The following is a 13,781-nucleotide window of genomic DNA, read 5'->3' as shown; positions in this document are numbered from 1 at the left end:
TTCCTCAGTGTCATTGTTAACCTCAGGAATAACATTTACGATATTTTCTAACAATTTTTTTTCTTTATCTTGGTTCAGGCTCGTCTCCCAAGAGGTATCGAAAATATCCGCCCTCATATACAAGGCATCGACAATGTTCCCCTCCAGGTGCCTCTTTTTACTGATGTGACCCCAGAGAGTAAGTGAGGAGACCACCCCCTTGATGTCACAGCACTTTCTAAAACGGGAATGTACCGCTCAAAAAAAAGCCTGGAATCAAGTTCTGAATATGTAGACAAGTTTGCTGTTGATTGAGTAGACCCTGTAAACTGGAAATATGCTTGTTCTTGGATTCAGTGCACTGATGAATTATAGTCCAAGGGGCCTTATGTTTTAGTTCAATTGCCCAATTTTTTCCTCTCAGGCTTTTTTCCTATTTATGAGTAGTTTGTAGAAATACATGCAAGACATACTTGACAAAGAATGCCAGCAACAAGAATTAGATTTGGAAGCCTTCCTTTACAATGGTTGATTTCAGACTGACTAGCATAGAATTACAAAAAATTACCAGGTGTAGGGAGGGGATGAGGAGGGTAGGTTTGGTGGGGAGGAGGAGATATTAGCAGACAATTTCATATACAGTGGAAAGCCATTCCAAAACTGCATAGACCCCTAAAAATGAGTTTTGGAATTAATGTTTTATAAAAATTAATCTTAACATTCCCAGTCAAAATGTATCTTTTATTAGTATTAACATACATCTATTTGGGATGATATTATTTTTGTTTTGTCTGATATTTATCACATCAACCATGTTCTTCTTATTTTTCTATTTGTTTTTTTAGCTACTAGGGAGATGATTCAGATTATGCAAGAAAATAACGAAGTTGTTTGCTGTCTGGGCAGTTCTGTTAATATTACCAACATGCCCATATTTGCTCAAGCTGATTTCAGGTTTGGGAAACTTTTTCTTTTTTTCTCCCCCCCAACCCCCCCCCCCCCCCGTTAATACCAAATAAGTGATAACAGCATGTCACTACAGGCATTCAGTGAGACTTCAAAGAAAGTCAGCTGCACCAACAATTAGCTTGGGAAACCTTCCCTTATTATTGTTGATTTGAGTCATTATCAACAAATAATATTTTGTCGCCTTGTGTCGTAAGGAAAAATGACCAAAACATGGGGATGTTTGTTCTAATTGCTGATAATATGTTCTGTGGTCACTACACCAACCTCCTCCCTACCACCCCCCTCTCCCTAGTACTAATTTCAATCTTTGAAATGGATGCCATTCTGGAGGTAAATCTCCATCGTCATGACAACCAACCCCTTTGATGCTATGCTATGCTCTACTCTTTGCTTTATCGTTCATCTCCAATATATACTTTGTATTTATATGATCTTTTGATTTCAGCATCGGTTTAGAGTCGATGTACCCTCACATGTTGTTATCTTTCATCTCCAATATTTACTTCGTATTTGTATCATATTTTGATTGTAGCATCGGTTTAGAGCTGATGTACCCTCTCATATGCTGTACTCTCTGTTGTTATCGTTCATCTCTAATATTTACTTCGTATTTATATTATCTTTTGATTTTAGCATCGGTTTAGAGCCGATGTACCCTCACATCTGTCTCAAGGAGGATGGATCCAGGGAGGAGGTTAAATCAATCAACAGGGACTACTTACCGCCGATGGAACTCACAGCTATCCTTACCAGTCTACCTTGTTCCGTCTATTTTCATCGTAACGATCACATCAGTATAACTGCAATTTTACAGGAGGTATGAACAACTTGTATTTGGTCAATGTTTAAATATAATTAAGTATGAGAAACTTAAGTACAGTATAGTATTATCGTCCTCTGTGTGTTAAAATAAGTTAATTATTATAAAGGAAAACCAAACACAATTTCAGCTGATTTTGCTGCCATGACATCATTCATTCTGTCTGTTGTTGCCAGATACATTCACAAAATACCAATAAATTTGAAATATCCATATCTTTGTCAAACAAACTGCTATGATGATGTAGTTTGAACCTTTAAGCTGCAGAAAATCTCCAAAGTTTATTTTTTACAAAATCACTTTCGAGTTACCTGAATATCCCTTTAATCAACACATAGACAAAGTAATCACATTTTCAGAAATTATTCAACCTTTATTAATTTTTCTTTGGAACATAGGAAAACATATATCTGGTTCTTTTCCCTTTAAGAGGGTGTTGTGGTCAAGTGGTTGGCAGTGGACTTGTGGTCTAAGGATTATAGGTTCGAGCCCTGGCCAGATCATTGCATTGTGTCCTTGGGCAAGGCACTTTATCTCCATTGCCTCTCTTCACCCAGGTGTATAAATGGGGACTTGCGAGGTGACTTGTAAATATAGTTGCGTGCGCCGGCTTGTGGCTGCACCCTATGGGAAGTCCCCTGGGGGACAGGTGGCTGTGGTGCCCCAGGAGAGATTGATTGAATTGTGCACACTTTGAAGTGTAGGTGTGAAAAGTTACCAATGATCAGGGTTAAGTACAGCGAGGCAGGACTTTATTGTAAGTTGCACTATATAAGAACTGTTAATTATTATTATTTATATCCCATCACATCTGTTTTATACCTATCGTCTCTTCGCAGGCTCGTGTCCTCTGCCAGGGCATCACCAACTGTTTCACCTTCTTTCTCTTCGCAATCTTGACCATCAGTGCAATCAACTTTGTTTCCTCTTTGTTCTTGCCACCGCCTCTCAGTGGCAGACACATCCTGTGGCTGTCTGTTTTTGTGGCGCCGGGGCTGTCGCTGTCGCTGGTGGGTACCCCGGGAGGGTCGGAGGTCATGAGATGGTCTACTGGCAAGAATACTTATGAAGCAGACCGAAAGGTACAGATAATGTTTTAGCCTAAAATTATTCTTTTATCAAAAAAAAAGAAGAATTTTCATAGAACAGTGATAGAGAACGAGAAGACAAAGGAGTCGATGAGATAGGGTTCAGAAGAGGTGTGGTGTGTACCTCATGTGTCACAGTTTAAATTTTCTTTTGTATTCAGACAGATGGAAAGAAAACCTTTTTCTTTTTAAATGTGTCTTTAGTCTGTTTTAGTTCCAGTTAGCCTCAGAAGAAGATCCTGCTGTGATCAAAACACCAGCCACCCTGTAACTTTGTAAAATTTTGGGTAGTTTGCATTTGCAGTTCTTCTGCAGTAGATATTAGCAGTTTCTTATTAAACCCCTTTTTCCCCTATCTAGTATGATGGATATGAAAAAAGTTTTAGAATATATCCTTTGTATTTTTTTTTTACAGAATATGTTGTTATTGTGCTGCTGTTTCATTGCCAAGTTTGGAGGTATAATCGTTGTTACCTTATCTTGCCATGTGCTTACTTTAAATTCCTTGTGTATCCGACAAAATTCAACATCGAATTGCCATCTCATCTACGGAGACAGGTGAGTTCATTGCCGATCCTTTCTGAACAGGATTTCAAGTTTCATCTAATTACTTTGTAGTCCATCTCTCTCTCTCTCAAAACCAGCAAACACTGACTCTTTATCTGTCAGATTTTCAGATACAAAGTGTCTAACGTTCATCATTATCTTATTATTATCTTCTCAGAGACTTCATCAGTTCGTGGAATGGGTTGATGGCGGAGTCTGCCTCTCATCTTGCTCTTGCACAGAATCTCAACATGTTCCTCATCACCTTGAACTTAGGTTAGATTACAGCTGAGTCTGCTGTATTCTGATACACTCTGAAATTGTTGTTAATGGGAAGGAATAAGCATAGAAAATGTTGGAAAAGGATTAATACATAGATCAAAGTTCTTTACTTTTTATTAATTGAATAACAGACATTTTGTTATTATTTGCTTTTAAGCAAGACTGATAACATTTTCTTGTATATTTTCTCTTTTTTCTTAAACATTTTCTCCTTTTCAAGATTTTCAACCAATTTTTTTCATTTCATTTTTTTCCAGTTTTAGTATCAAGTTCTTTCGTTCACCCTTTAGTGTCACTATGGAGACACACACCGGTCACCAATGGCCTGTGGTGTCTTATATCATTGGTTATGTGAGTATTTCTACCAACAACCTATAACTTTTATAGCAGCTGATAACCTTTTGCATGTATCTAGCTTTCCAGGTGTTTTCGCTTTTTTTTTTTGTAATATAGTATTTAGTAACTTTGACAGACAAGGATAAAATAAACAGCGAATGAAGGACCCATTAATTTTCATTGTATATAACAACAGATTTATAACTGCGTTAAGTCTACAAGCAAAGCAAGCCTGATCAAATTAAATACGAAACTAAACTTCTTATGAAGTAAAACTTGCTCCCATTGTTGACCTACCCATTCTTAAATTTAGAGTGAACAGAAGGAGTTGAAGTTATTTTCCTTTTTGTTTGTAACGTTTTTGGTTTTGGTAATTGAATTTGAAAATCATGAACCTTGTCCAACTTTTGTAGAAATGTTAAGCTTTCAGCAACTTGTGTATCTGTCCCATTTGAAGCACCTCTGAGACAAGAAATTGAAGATTCACGTTTTAGCTGTGTTTGATTGTAAACAGCTCTCATGCTGACATCTAGTACCAACATGTATGCTTTGAATTGATTAGTCCCTACTCAAGCATAAAATGGCTTGGTTTGTTTGCTTAGAAATTCTGTCTCTCGATAACATGAATGATACCAAATGTTGTCTTGTTATTTTAGTCTGCTTCAAGAAGAAAGACTGCAGCAACTGTAACATTCTGCTGCAATAGAATTTTTCTCTACAGTCCAGTGATGTTTTATCTTTTATATTCTTACAAAAGATGTTTAATGCAATGTTTAATTCTGCTTTCTATCTCATGTTGTTGTCATGTCAATATATCTGGTAGAAGTTAGCAGTCACTAACAGCACACCCAAACAAACATAATTTTCTTAACATAGATGGCATCAATCCTAAATAACAACTACTTGTAATAATCTAAGGTAATGAATGTCGTAATAAAACATCCAGCAGAGCATGTTGTGTGGAATGCAGAGAAGAGAACAGTTGTGCTATGCAGCCTGGCTGCAGTGAAGCTGCAGCGCCCTCAGTATCCAACGTTTGATATGGTGCCTACTTTAAGTCTTGCAAAATAATGCAGAAAGCTGCCATTTAACTTTAAATAGGAGATAGAGCCATGAATCCTACATAAGGCATGTTGCAACACTAACACAAGATATTGACAGTTCATGTTGCCTGTGTGTACTCTTTATGGCTGGCCATGATCTGTCACAAAATGCATCCAACTGTTTTAAACCTGTTCCATCTGAATGAAAACCTTTATGCAATAGATATTTTACAAAATTCCTCTTTTCAGAATGGTGCTAGCAATCTTTCTCCTGGTGGTCGTCACGCCTCTCTTTTTGGAGGCGAGGGAGCCGCCCGTTCAACTTGGAGATATACATCTTTCTGTCTGGATTCTCGGATGTTTATGGCCTTTACCGAACCTCGTCATCTGTGAAGCGGTGAAAGTATTAGAAATTAGGTACGTTAATTCACAAATCGTTCTTCGTTATTTTTGTTGAGTTTGACTAGTAGTCTGCATTGGACCTTGACATGGAAGCTAGTCATTCCAGATCCATAACTAGGTTTTGGAAAATATGAGAGGGCAGGGGTGGTGGGGGGGGGAGGGGTTTGAGTGTTTTGCACAGGATTTCAAAGGTGTGGGTCAAATTCTTAATTCTTACAAACCGATATAGGTAGGGGCATGAAGGGACAGGAGCAAGGTGTTTATAAAGAATGAGGTGTGTCCCTGGGGTCTTTGCAGCCGGCCCTGATATGTAGGGGTGTGTGGGGTCCTCCCCCCCCCCCCCAAGAACAAGAATGAAAAGAAAAGTTTAGGTGTCAAACGGTGTATAAGCATATTTACACTATATAGTTAGGTCTTAGTGCATGGTTGTACTAATAACTACTCTTGAAAGTTTGCAAGGTTGAATTTGACTGTACAAAATTTCCCTTAGTTACCCTTTCCCCCTCCTTGACAAATGGAGGGGGATATGGGGGGGGGGTGAAATGGTCACCCTTTGTGCAACTCAGCATCAACTATTTAAAGTAGTAAACATAAAATGCCTGTGTTACTTGGTTTAAGTCAGTGGGTAAGTCTTTCCTTGGAGAGGATTTTATCACATTTGATTCTTTACCTATTCATCATTTTTATATTTTTATTCATCATTTTTTTAATTACCCCATCAGAGAGTATGTTCAGTGGCAGAGGAGAAGCAAACTTTTATTTGACACCAAACTGGGAATGAATTCACCGTTCTAACAAAACTCGTGCAGCTGGAGATCTTACATCGTCTTTCATGTTTAGAGCACTCACCGAAATCCAAAGCAGACGTTGTCAAATTCTGATATATATTCTACAATTTTAAGAGAAGGATGTACCTGATTGTAATAGTATAAACTTAATGAGAAACTTCTGTGCAGATGAGTTAATTGCATCTAGCTTCAAAATCTGCCATATATTATGAAGAAATCCTTCTTCAAGAGTTTGATTTGTCCTTACACAAGGGAAGGAGTGGGGGGGGGGGAGGGAATGGTCAACTTCTAACTTACAATTGATGTAGTTTCATTGGTTTGTTAGCAACAATATCATCACAGGGTGGTTCCATAGACAACTTCTGTTTTCTTTTCATTCTCTGTGGTAAATCTCTATTAGCATGAAATAAGAATTATAGATAAAAAACAGTAGATGGGGTTGACTATACTAAATGGGAGTTATACTATCCTAATGCAGATTGTAAATATCAAGCAGATAATTTTTGGTGCTTTGATTACAATCTGTCATCAACCAATCTGTTGATTTATCCTTTGCTCGAGGTAAATCAGTTTTGCTCAAACATGAGCAGACGCGTAGTGAGGAATTTGCCAAGGGAGGGACGAAGCCTGTAAGGCAAACTATCTTAGCGTAGCGCCAAAAAATATGCTCAAGGGGGGGTCGCCCCTTCGCCCCCCCCCCCCCCCCCCCACTTTGGCTATGCGCCTGCACATGAGCTGAAATACAACCACCAAGAAAACTGTTACCTGTGGAACAAACTTTCATCTGCTAACATTATGGCTTGTCATCCTCTTTAATTAAGCTATTTGATTGTTCAACTTTCATCTCCGCAATATCTGAGAGTAGCACCCAGTTGGGACAAACAAAATTCATGAACGGTACCTTCATGTCAGACTTCAAAGCACTTGTACCAACAGTATGAATAATATCATATATCTACTGGATGAAGGGAAGGAACTGTTTTGTAATATCAGTATGTGTGCTTTGAAACAGGGCTTGAGATGACAGTGTAGAGTGATATAAGCATTGAGGAAATTGTCCCAGCTGGCTGTAGCATAGTTACATATTTTGTGTCTGTAGGTCATCAGTTTGTGAAATCTGAAATTGAGTGCTAGCTATAGAAGATAACCTTGAAAGCCACTGAATACTCTACACATAAACTGTTGTTTTTAATGTTTTTATGTGCACCAGTCAGAAACTTTTATGAGAGTTAGATGCTATCTATAATACAAATGTACTTTAAGCATATTGTCAAGAGTCATTGGCTGAAGGCAACCATTCTCTTAAAATGAAAAGAAACCTGGCATTTGCTGTGGGTTTGGCCATAGCAATAGTGTCTGTCAGGAAGCTACTGGCAGTGATTCAACCATATGTTGTAATGGGTGGGGAAGGAGGGGGGAGGATCTTTTTATAGGGCAATCATGTAAGAAGTGCAATTGATGAACCACTGCCAGTTCAAAAGTCAACTATTCAGTAAAGTTTGCACATTAAATATGTCCATGAAATTTGGGCAACATTGATCTAAAGGAAATCTTCTGTCAGAAAGAAAGAGTTTTAGAAAGAAAAGTGGAATAATATTAAAACAAATTTCCACAAAATGATGTTTGAGTATGTTTCTATTGACTAAGACTACTACCGGCTTTTGTTAGTTGATAAGTAAAACAACCAAGAATAGTTTAGAAAATATGTTTAACATTGAATTAAACAAAGAGAGAGCACAATATTTTTTGTCGAAGTATATTCACTTTATTCAAAATTTCTCGTACAGGTTTCTGAAAAATTCAGAGATAGTATGTGTACAGCATTATATATGTAAATGTGAATAAAAAAAATGCCAGATACTAAATATCTCTCTCTTATTGTCTCTTACTATTTTTGTATCCGGTTTATTTTGCACAACATATGAGGAGATGGACACCAACAGTACACACGGCTTGGACCTGAGTCACTTTGAAGAATTGCCACAATGTTTTTCTTTAACACAAAACAGTGGTTACAGAGTTTAATTTCCAAAATGTAATTTATGTGGTGTTTACCAATAACCATTTTTGTTAGATTTGTGGACCATGAAGGATATTGGTTCTGTATGGAGAAATGAATGATCACCTTAGCCAAGAAATCGGGTGTCAAAGAAGCAGAGTTGGGAAATGGGAGTAGGGAGAGGGGCTGAATTGTTTGTGTAACATTAATTTTATTACAGACATGACATAAACATGTCAATGGTTAAATGCTATTTATTAAATATATGCCATATTTAATTTCTTCCATATTATCTATCCTTATTTCAATATGAAAAGGAGCTTCATGGGAAGAGGAGGTGCTAAACAATGTGGGTACAACACTTGGTTGCCTGATAACATTTGCTAGCCTACATTTATCCCTTCTTCGTTGAGATGGAGAGCAATATTCTTCTAGCAAGTAAAAGTCTTGACATCGCAAGCAATGCATCCTTCTCCAAACCTCATCATATATTATAACTGCAATCACGGGAGTTGTTCAAGGTTCACCAATGTGGGAGCCGGTTGATGTTAATCGCCAAATGCCTTTTCTAATTCACCTTCGTTACCACCATCTAAAGTGGGCGTAGGCTCTGTTTGCCTCACACTGCTTGTGTAGATCACGTTTTCTCTTGATGACAGCACCCTGAGTGATAGAATGCCAAAAGTAAAAATAAGTTTAATTTCTCAAGCAAGAACCAGCTTCTGTACTCTTAAGCTTCAAGGTTAGGATATAATTTGAAGTCAAATAATCACCTGCTGCTAAAAAACAAATACAGGAGTATATGTTGAAGAAGAAACTACCAATTTCTTGCTACACTTTTTAAGTGTTGGAATATTATACAGTAGGTATGGGTGTTTGAAACTGTCAATGCTGATCTCTAAGCACGTCAACTTTTTACGAAACTCGGTATTTCTCTTTGAGGCAACGGTAGGCATCGGAAGTATTGTTGTGATGGGATAAGCACATAATGCGACTCATCAGTTTAATGCCTTTACATTTTCGTTGAAACAAACAAATACAAAAATAGCCAACAAACAAAACTAATATAAAGGTTTGTTATTTGAATCATTGCTCATGTGGGATAACATATGGACAATTAACACTTGCTTTCAGACCCATCTATAAAAAACCACTTACTGTGTTTTGGTGAGCGTTCAAAAGTTCATCGGCTAATTGTTGATAGAAAGGAATGGTTGGGTCCTTGGTATTCGCTGCTTCTATCAGCCACTTCATGGCCAGAAATCGTCTACGATTCTCCTTCAGTGGTGTTGGCACCTTGAAAATGAATGAAGTGGGAATAAATAAAATTGTATAGAGCTGGAAAAAGGTTTTCAATGCTTCCTCACGAGTGCCATTGAAATTTATGTCTAAAATTTGCTGTATTCATCACATATATCTCCAAATCCACAGGATCAGAATTTGTACTGTTAGCAGATATATGTTACTAACTTTGTTTTGGGAGAAAAAATCTGCACCCCCCCTAATCTCTATACCTACAAACTGCTTTACACTCTTCCATTTGGTCCAGGTACAACCACTGGTTCCCAGTAACACATTATATAAGTAGTATGGAGAATGATGATCAAAACAGACCGGTCCGACCACTTTTAACGATGACTACCCTATGTCATACACGATGAAAAAAAACCTCTCAGAGTTACAAATTAATGAGTCTCACCTGGTAAGTACGTCCCCCTCTTTCCACATTTTGGAGACCAAGGATAGGTTTGCAGTTCTCGATTGCAGAATAAAATATTTGTTCCGGGTTAGCTTCTACATCTACAGGTTCATCTGGCGATGCTGTATTTATTTTCTCAACTTGGCGAAGTTTTATCAGCTCAAATGTCTGAGGGAGGTAAAAGGAAACGATTAGACATTTAGATTTTGTGATGCAACATTTGTAGATCTATGCTAGGCTGAGTGTATGCGGAAAAAACCCCATACCAACAAAGTTCAGTTAATTTAAGACCCTTGGAATCACTATGTTGTGCACAGGTACAGATCCAATAATGCCAACAGCTAATCCTTACCTATAGGTTTGCAAAAACTTTTGCCAAAACTTTCCTTACCTATAGGTTTGCAAAAACTTCAGATATATAAGCTTAAAGATATGATATACAGTACAGTAGATACAGTGGATGTTCCCAAGATTTCCAACTCAAATTTTTGTAAAAAGAATACTTTTTAGACTTCCATTCCACATGACCTTTGACCTCCACTTACTAATGTCAGTGATCTGTACCCATGTGAGAACACTGTCTGGTGGATACCATGGTATAAATTGTAACATTTACAAATACAAGCAAAACCACACAAGTAACTGAATAAAATGAAACGCTGCATGAAATGACAAGGTTACAGTACCTTTCGAATTAAAGAACTTGCTAATTCTTTCTCTCCTTTCTTTTGGATAATATTAACAAATTTTCTGAAATGGAAAATGTAAGAGAAAGGAAAAGAAACAGATAAGAGAACCATACAAAAGGCACAATGAAAGTGCACAATAGTAAATATAGGTGATATTGAAGCAAATACATATATGATAAACCTTCTTACTTTGTATTGAATTGTCACTTTCTTCTGTGTAGTAGCAAACACTACAGTCTGCAATTAACAAACTGGTCTTACTCAAAGTGATTTCAGACCTGCCAGTGGCAAATCCTCTGTAGCCATATTGGTATGGATTTGTGACTCGTTAATATTTACTGTGCTGTTCTGATGCAAAATGGGAACCATTTACATGAGATTGATTCATACCCTATATCAATCACAGTTAAATTCTGCACGTATGCATCTTGGAGGGTGAAACAAATACCTCCTTCGATCTCCAAATAATACTCGAATGACAAAAGGAGAGAACAGGGCCAATGAAACATGTAAGCTACAATACTACAGGCACAATGCTTTCCTATCCCCTCATTTGGAATTTCAAATGATAGAGTTGGTAGATACCAAAGTGCATTTTAGCTCTTTTCTAGGACATTGTAAGATATCAGGAAGCAACTCAATTTACAGAACAGCTGGGATACCTGAAATTTCTAATGTAACTTTCTTACTTTTAATTTGTTACTCTTTTTATTGATCTTATATCACACTGTAAGACTAAGAGGAAGTTGCATAATTTTACCCTTTAATTACTCATGTACCAGTGATAGCACAACCTCTCCCCTGTTCTCCCCTCCTAACTGCTAGCTTACCCCTGGTGGCTGGTGCAAATACCAAACTAAGTCCTGAATGGGGATCCATACACATATGTATGATAAAAAACAAAGTGAACTTATATCTCTGTCTTGTGATGCAATTGCTTAAATTTGAAATTATTAGATTCAAATATCATCCTGCTTATTAGTTTCATCAATTTTGCAGATATCAAAACACCACCGAAGGTTAGGGGGATCGTTCTGATAACATACTTACAGTAAAAGAGGGTCATGTGTGAAGGATGAGGTAGACCATAAAGGAGCTGCTTTCACTGGAGTACTAACATCAAAGGGAAGTTTACCATCTTCAAACTGATCCGTCTTTACTGCTGGCTCCACATACTTTGGAGTATATATACTATACCAAAGTTTTGCAGCACTAGAAATTGAAGAAATGGGAAAAGAGTAGGATGGGTTGATTAACCAGAAACTGTTGAGTATATAACCAAATTTTTCATTACCTGCAATCTTGGTTTCCATAACATCCAAGTAATGGATACTCTATACCTGGTACATTGCAATTACACCCTGGAAGAAGTTTACATGGCTAGAAACATGCTAGTATAGTCAGTATTGCGAAGTTCGCCATACTGCGAAGTTCGGGCACCCTAAGAAATACACGATTTTCACCATGAAAACCTACAGGAAGACCCAAATTTCACCAAAAAGTACGAAGCTACAGTTATTTTCTCTCCAAAATGACCCGTGTGCAAGAAATTACTTACATATTTGTCAATAAAATGACGAAGATCTATGAAGTCTGTTATAATTACTGAAAGAGCAACTACGCCACCAATTTTTACCAGCGCCACACTGTGGGTTGCGTGTCCGAACTTCGCAATACTCTAGCAAGAAATACCAGTTCCACAATCACAAAGAATCTTCTTGGAAAACAACGTGAAAACAGTTTGCAGGAAAGAAAGTTTGGCCGTGTATCGTACTATAACAAAATTCTCCCACCATATGAAGTATATTTTCAAATGATTTATACCAGAAGATTTAGTTTTGGGGTGTTTTAAGTCTTAAGTGGCCGAACTTCGAAGTCACCATCCTACTAGTGTAACCAAATATCATAATGAAAGTGAAGGCCCCACGCCATTTGGAAAATATTCCCACATGAATCTTCATTCACTTCATTCCCAAGTCCTTTGACCTAGGCTAACTGTTACTTGTCAATGTAGACCTAACGTTAGCCTACACTAAACACACTAGCTTAGGCGCAACCCTTACAGCTACACCGCTTATGCCAAGCGTTAGGAACGCGAAATTGTTGCACGGCTGCATTTCATGTTAACACCCATAGGCCTAGATATAGGTGAAAAGCGTAACCTCTGTTTTATGGTTAAGTAGACGGGAAGTGTAAACATACCATGGAGAGCACAGTTTGCACGTTTTCTGATAAGCAAAGCTTATTACTCTTCCCATGGGCAGCGCCATTTTGTTTATTTACATACGGGTTTTTCTGTTGCCAACCAATGATAAATGATATGACTAGTCTGGTCGTCATAGCTTAGTCTGCCCAAAGATGGCGAAACGGACGAACAGTTCATCTCATTCTAGCAAATCTTGCCCATCTTCCTAGAAAACGTCCCAATGAGAATACAGAAGACTTAAATGAAGTTGAGAGGAAACTCTTCCATCTATATGTGGAATTTTACAGGTGGAAAAGATTAAGGGAAAGGTGAGGTAACAGTTACTAGGTGATCTTGTTTTGGGAGGGGATATTACGTACGTAGTCTAGTCAGCTGTTGTATAGTCTGAGGATCTGATCAGTGATTATAACCTATTCAGGTTAGTCTACCGCTCTCTATAGTGTTGTTGTACTAGCAGTAGCACTGTACACTCAAGCTTGTTTGACATCCTTTCAAAGACAATACACTCCTAGCTCCTTTTCTTTGCAATTAGTAATTTGGTGGTGCGTTTTAACAATGCCCAGATATATAGATAACCCGTAGGTACAATCACAAGACCAATAACTAGCAGATTTTGGCCACCTTGAAGGAAGTAAGTGGTTCACAACCAGAGGGTTCCAGTAAGTTGGTATGTTAATGTAGAGATAAAAATACTAGACTAAGAATTACACTCCACAATATGCATACTTACGTACTAGTAGAAGTACTACTGCTGAGTTAGGCTTTATAGACAGACTTTAGCCTAGGCTTCCGTGAACACTCAACTTAGCAGATTGAATTGTTAGTTAGATCCCCCTGACGTATCTCTTTAGCCTACACCTTACTAACCTAGTTCATTATAAGACCAAGCCTATGCATGTGTAAACATGTTTAGGCTAGGCCTAGCTTAAAATATG

At 37.7% G+C, this 13,781-nt stretch overlaps 3 protein-coding genes across 10 annotated transcripts in view; 2 read left to right on the top strand and 1 right to left on the bottom strand.

Moving 5' to 3' along the window:
- Window positions 1–7,981, top strand: part of LOC139960300 (transmembrane protein 94-like) — a 37,690-nt gene extending 29,709 nt beyond the window's left edge. The window contains exons 21-29 of the mRNA XM_071958576.1: window positions 79–178; window positions 825–933; window positions 1,582–1,765; window positions 2,608–2,850; window positions 3,272–3,414; window positions 3,581–3,678; window positions 3,942–4,035; window positions 5,313–5,480; window positions 6,188–7,981. Of these exons, the coding sequence (XP_071814677.1) occupies window positions 79–178; window positions 825–933; window positions 1,582–1,765; window positions 2,608–2,850; window positions 3,272–3,414; window positions 3,581–3,678; window positions 3,942–4,035; window positions 5,313–5,480; window positions 6,188–6,260 (1,212 nt within the window). The 3' untranslated portion in view covers window positions 6,261–7,981. The remainder of the gene's footprint in view (window positions 1–78; window positions 179–824; window positions 934–1,581; window positions 1,766–2,607; window positions 2,851–3,271; window positions 3,415–3,580; window positions 3,679–3,941; window positions 4,036–5,312; window positions 5,481–6,187) is intronic.
- A 14-nt stretch (window positions 7,982–7,995) lies between these two features.
- On the bottom strand, window positions 7,996–12,982 carry LOC139960305 (small ribosomal subunit protein uS7m-like). The gene is made up of 6 exons (XM_071958590.1): window positions 12,843–12,982; window positions 11,691–11,852; window positions 10,638–10,701; window positions 9,952–10,119; window positions 9,411–9,548; window positions 7,996–8,915 (listed from the first exon to the last, which is right to left on the bottom strand). Exons 1-6 carry the CDS (start codon window positions 12,908–12,910, stop codon window positions 8,835–8,837), a joined length of 681 nt encoding a protein of 226 aa, XP_071814691.1. The 5' UTR covers window positions 12,911–12,982; the 3' UTR covers window positions 7,996–8,834.
- Window positions 12,983–13,013: 31 nt separating this feature from the next.
- Window positions 13,014–13,781, top strand: part of LOC139960303 (casein kinase I-like) — a 51,328-nt gene continuing 50,560 nt past the window's right edge. For 5 of the 8 annotated variants that reach the window (XM_071958585.1, XM_071958579.1, XM_071958586.1 and 2 more), the window contains exon 1: window positions 13,014–13,154. The gene's annotated coding sequence lies outside the window, so the exon portion shown is untranslated. Of the gene's footprint in view, window positions 13,155–13,225; window positions 13,514–13,781 lie in introns of those variants that run through there. The other 3 variants (XM_071958581.1, XM_071958582.1, XM_071958580.1) reach the window with 3 other exon arrangements.

The sequence above is a fragment of the Apostichopus japonicus genome, chromosome 19 (assembly GCF_037975245.1).
Source record: "Apostichopus japonicus isolate 1M-3 chromosome 19, ASM3797524v1, whole genome shotgun sequence".
NCBI lineage: Eukaryota > Metazoa > Echinodermata > Holothuroidea > Aspidochirotida > Stichopodidae > Apostichopus > Apostichopus japonicus.
Note: the sequence above shows the minus strand (reverse complement) of the source record. Positions and strands in the feature narration are given on the sequence as shown.

Coding starts and splice junctions, on each gene's coding strand:
- LOC139960305 (XM_071958590.1), bottom strand. CDS start 12,910: ATGGCGCTGCCCATGGGAAGAGTAATAAGCTTTGCTTATCAGAAAACG. Junction 11,853..12,842: donor TGCAAACTGTGCTCTCCATG/GTATGTTTACAC, acceptor TTCAATTTCTAG/TGCTGCAAAACTTTGGTATA. Junction 9,549..9,951: donor GAGGGGGACGTACTTACCAG/GTGAGACTCATT, acceptor TTCATTTTCAAG/GTGCCAACACCACTGAAGGA.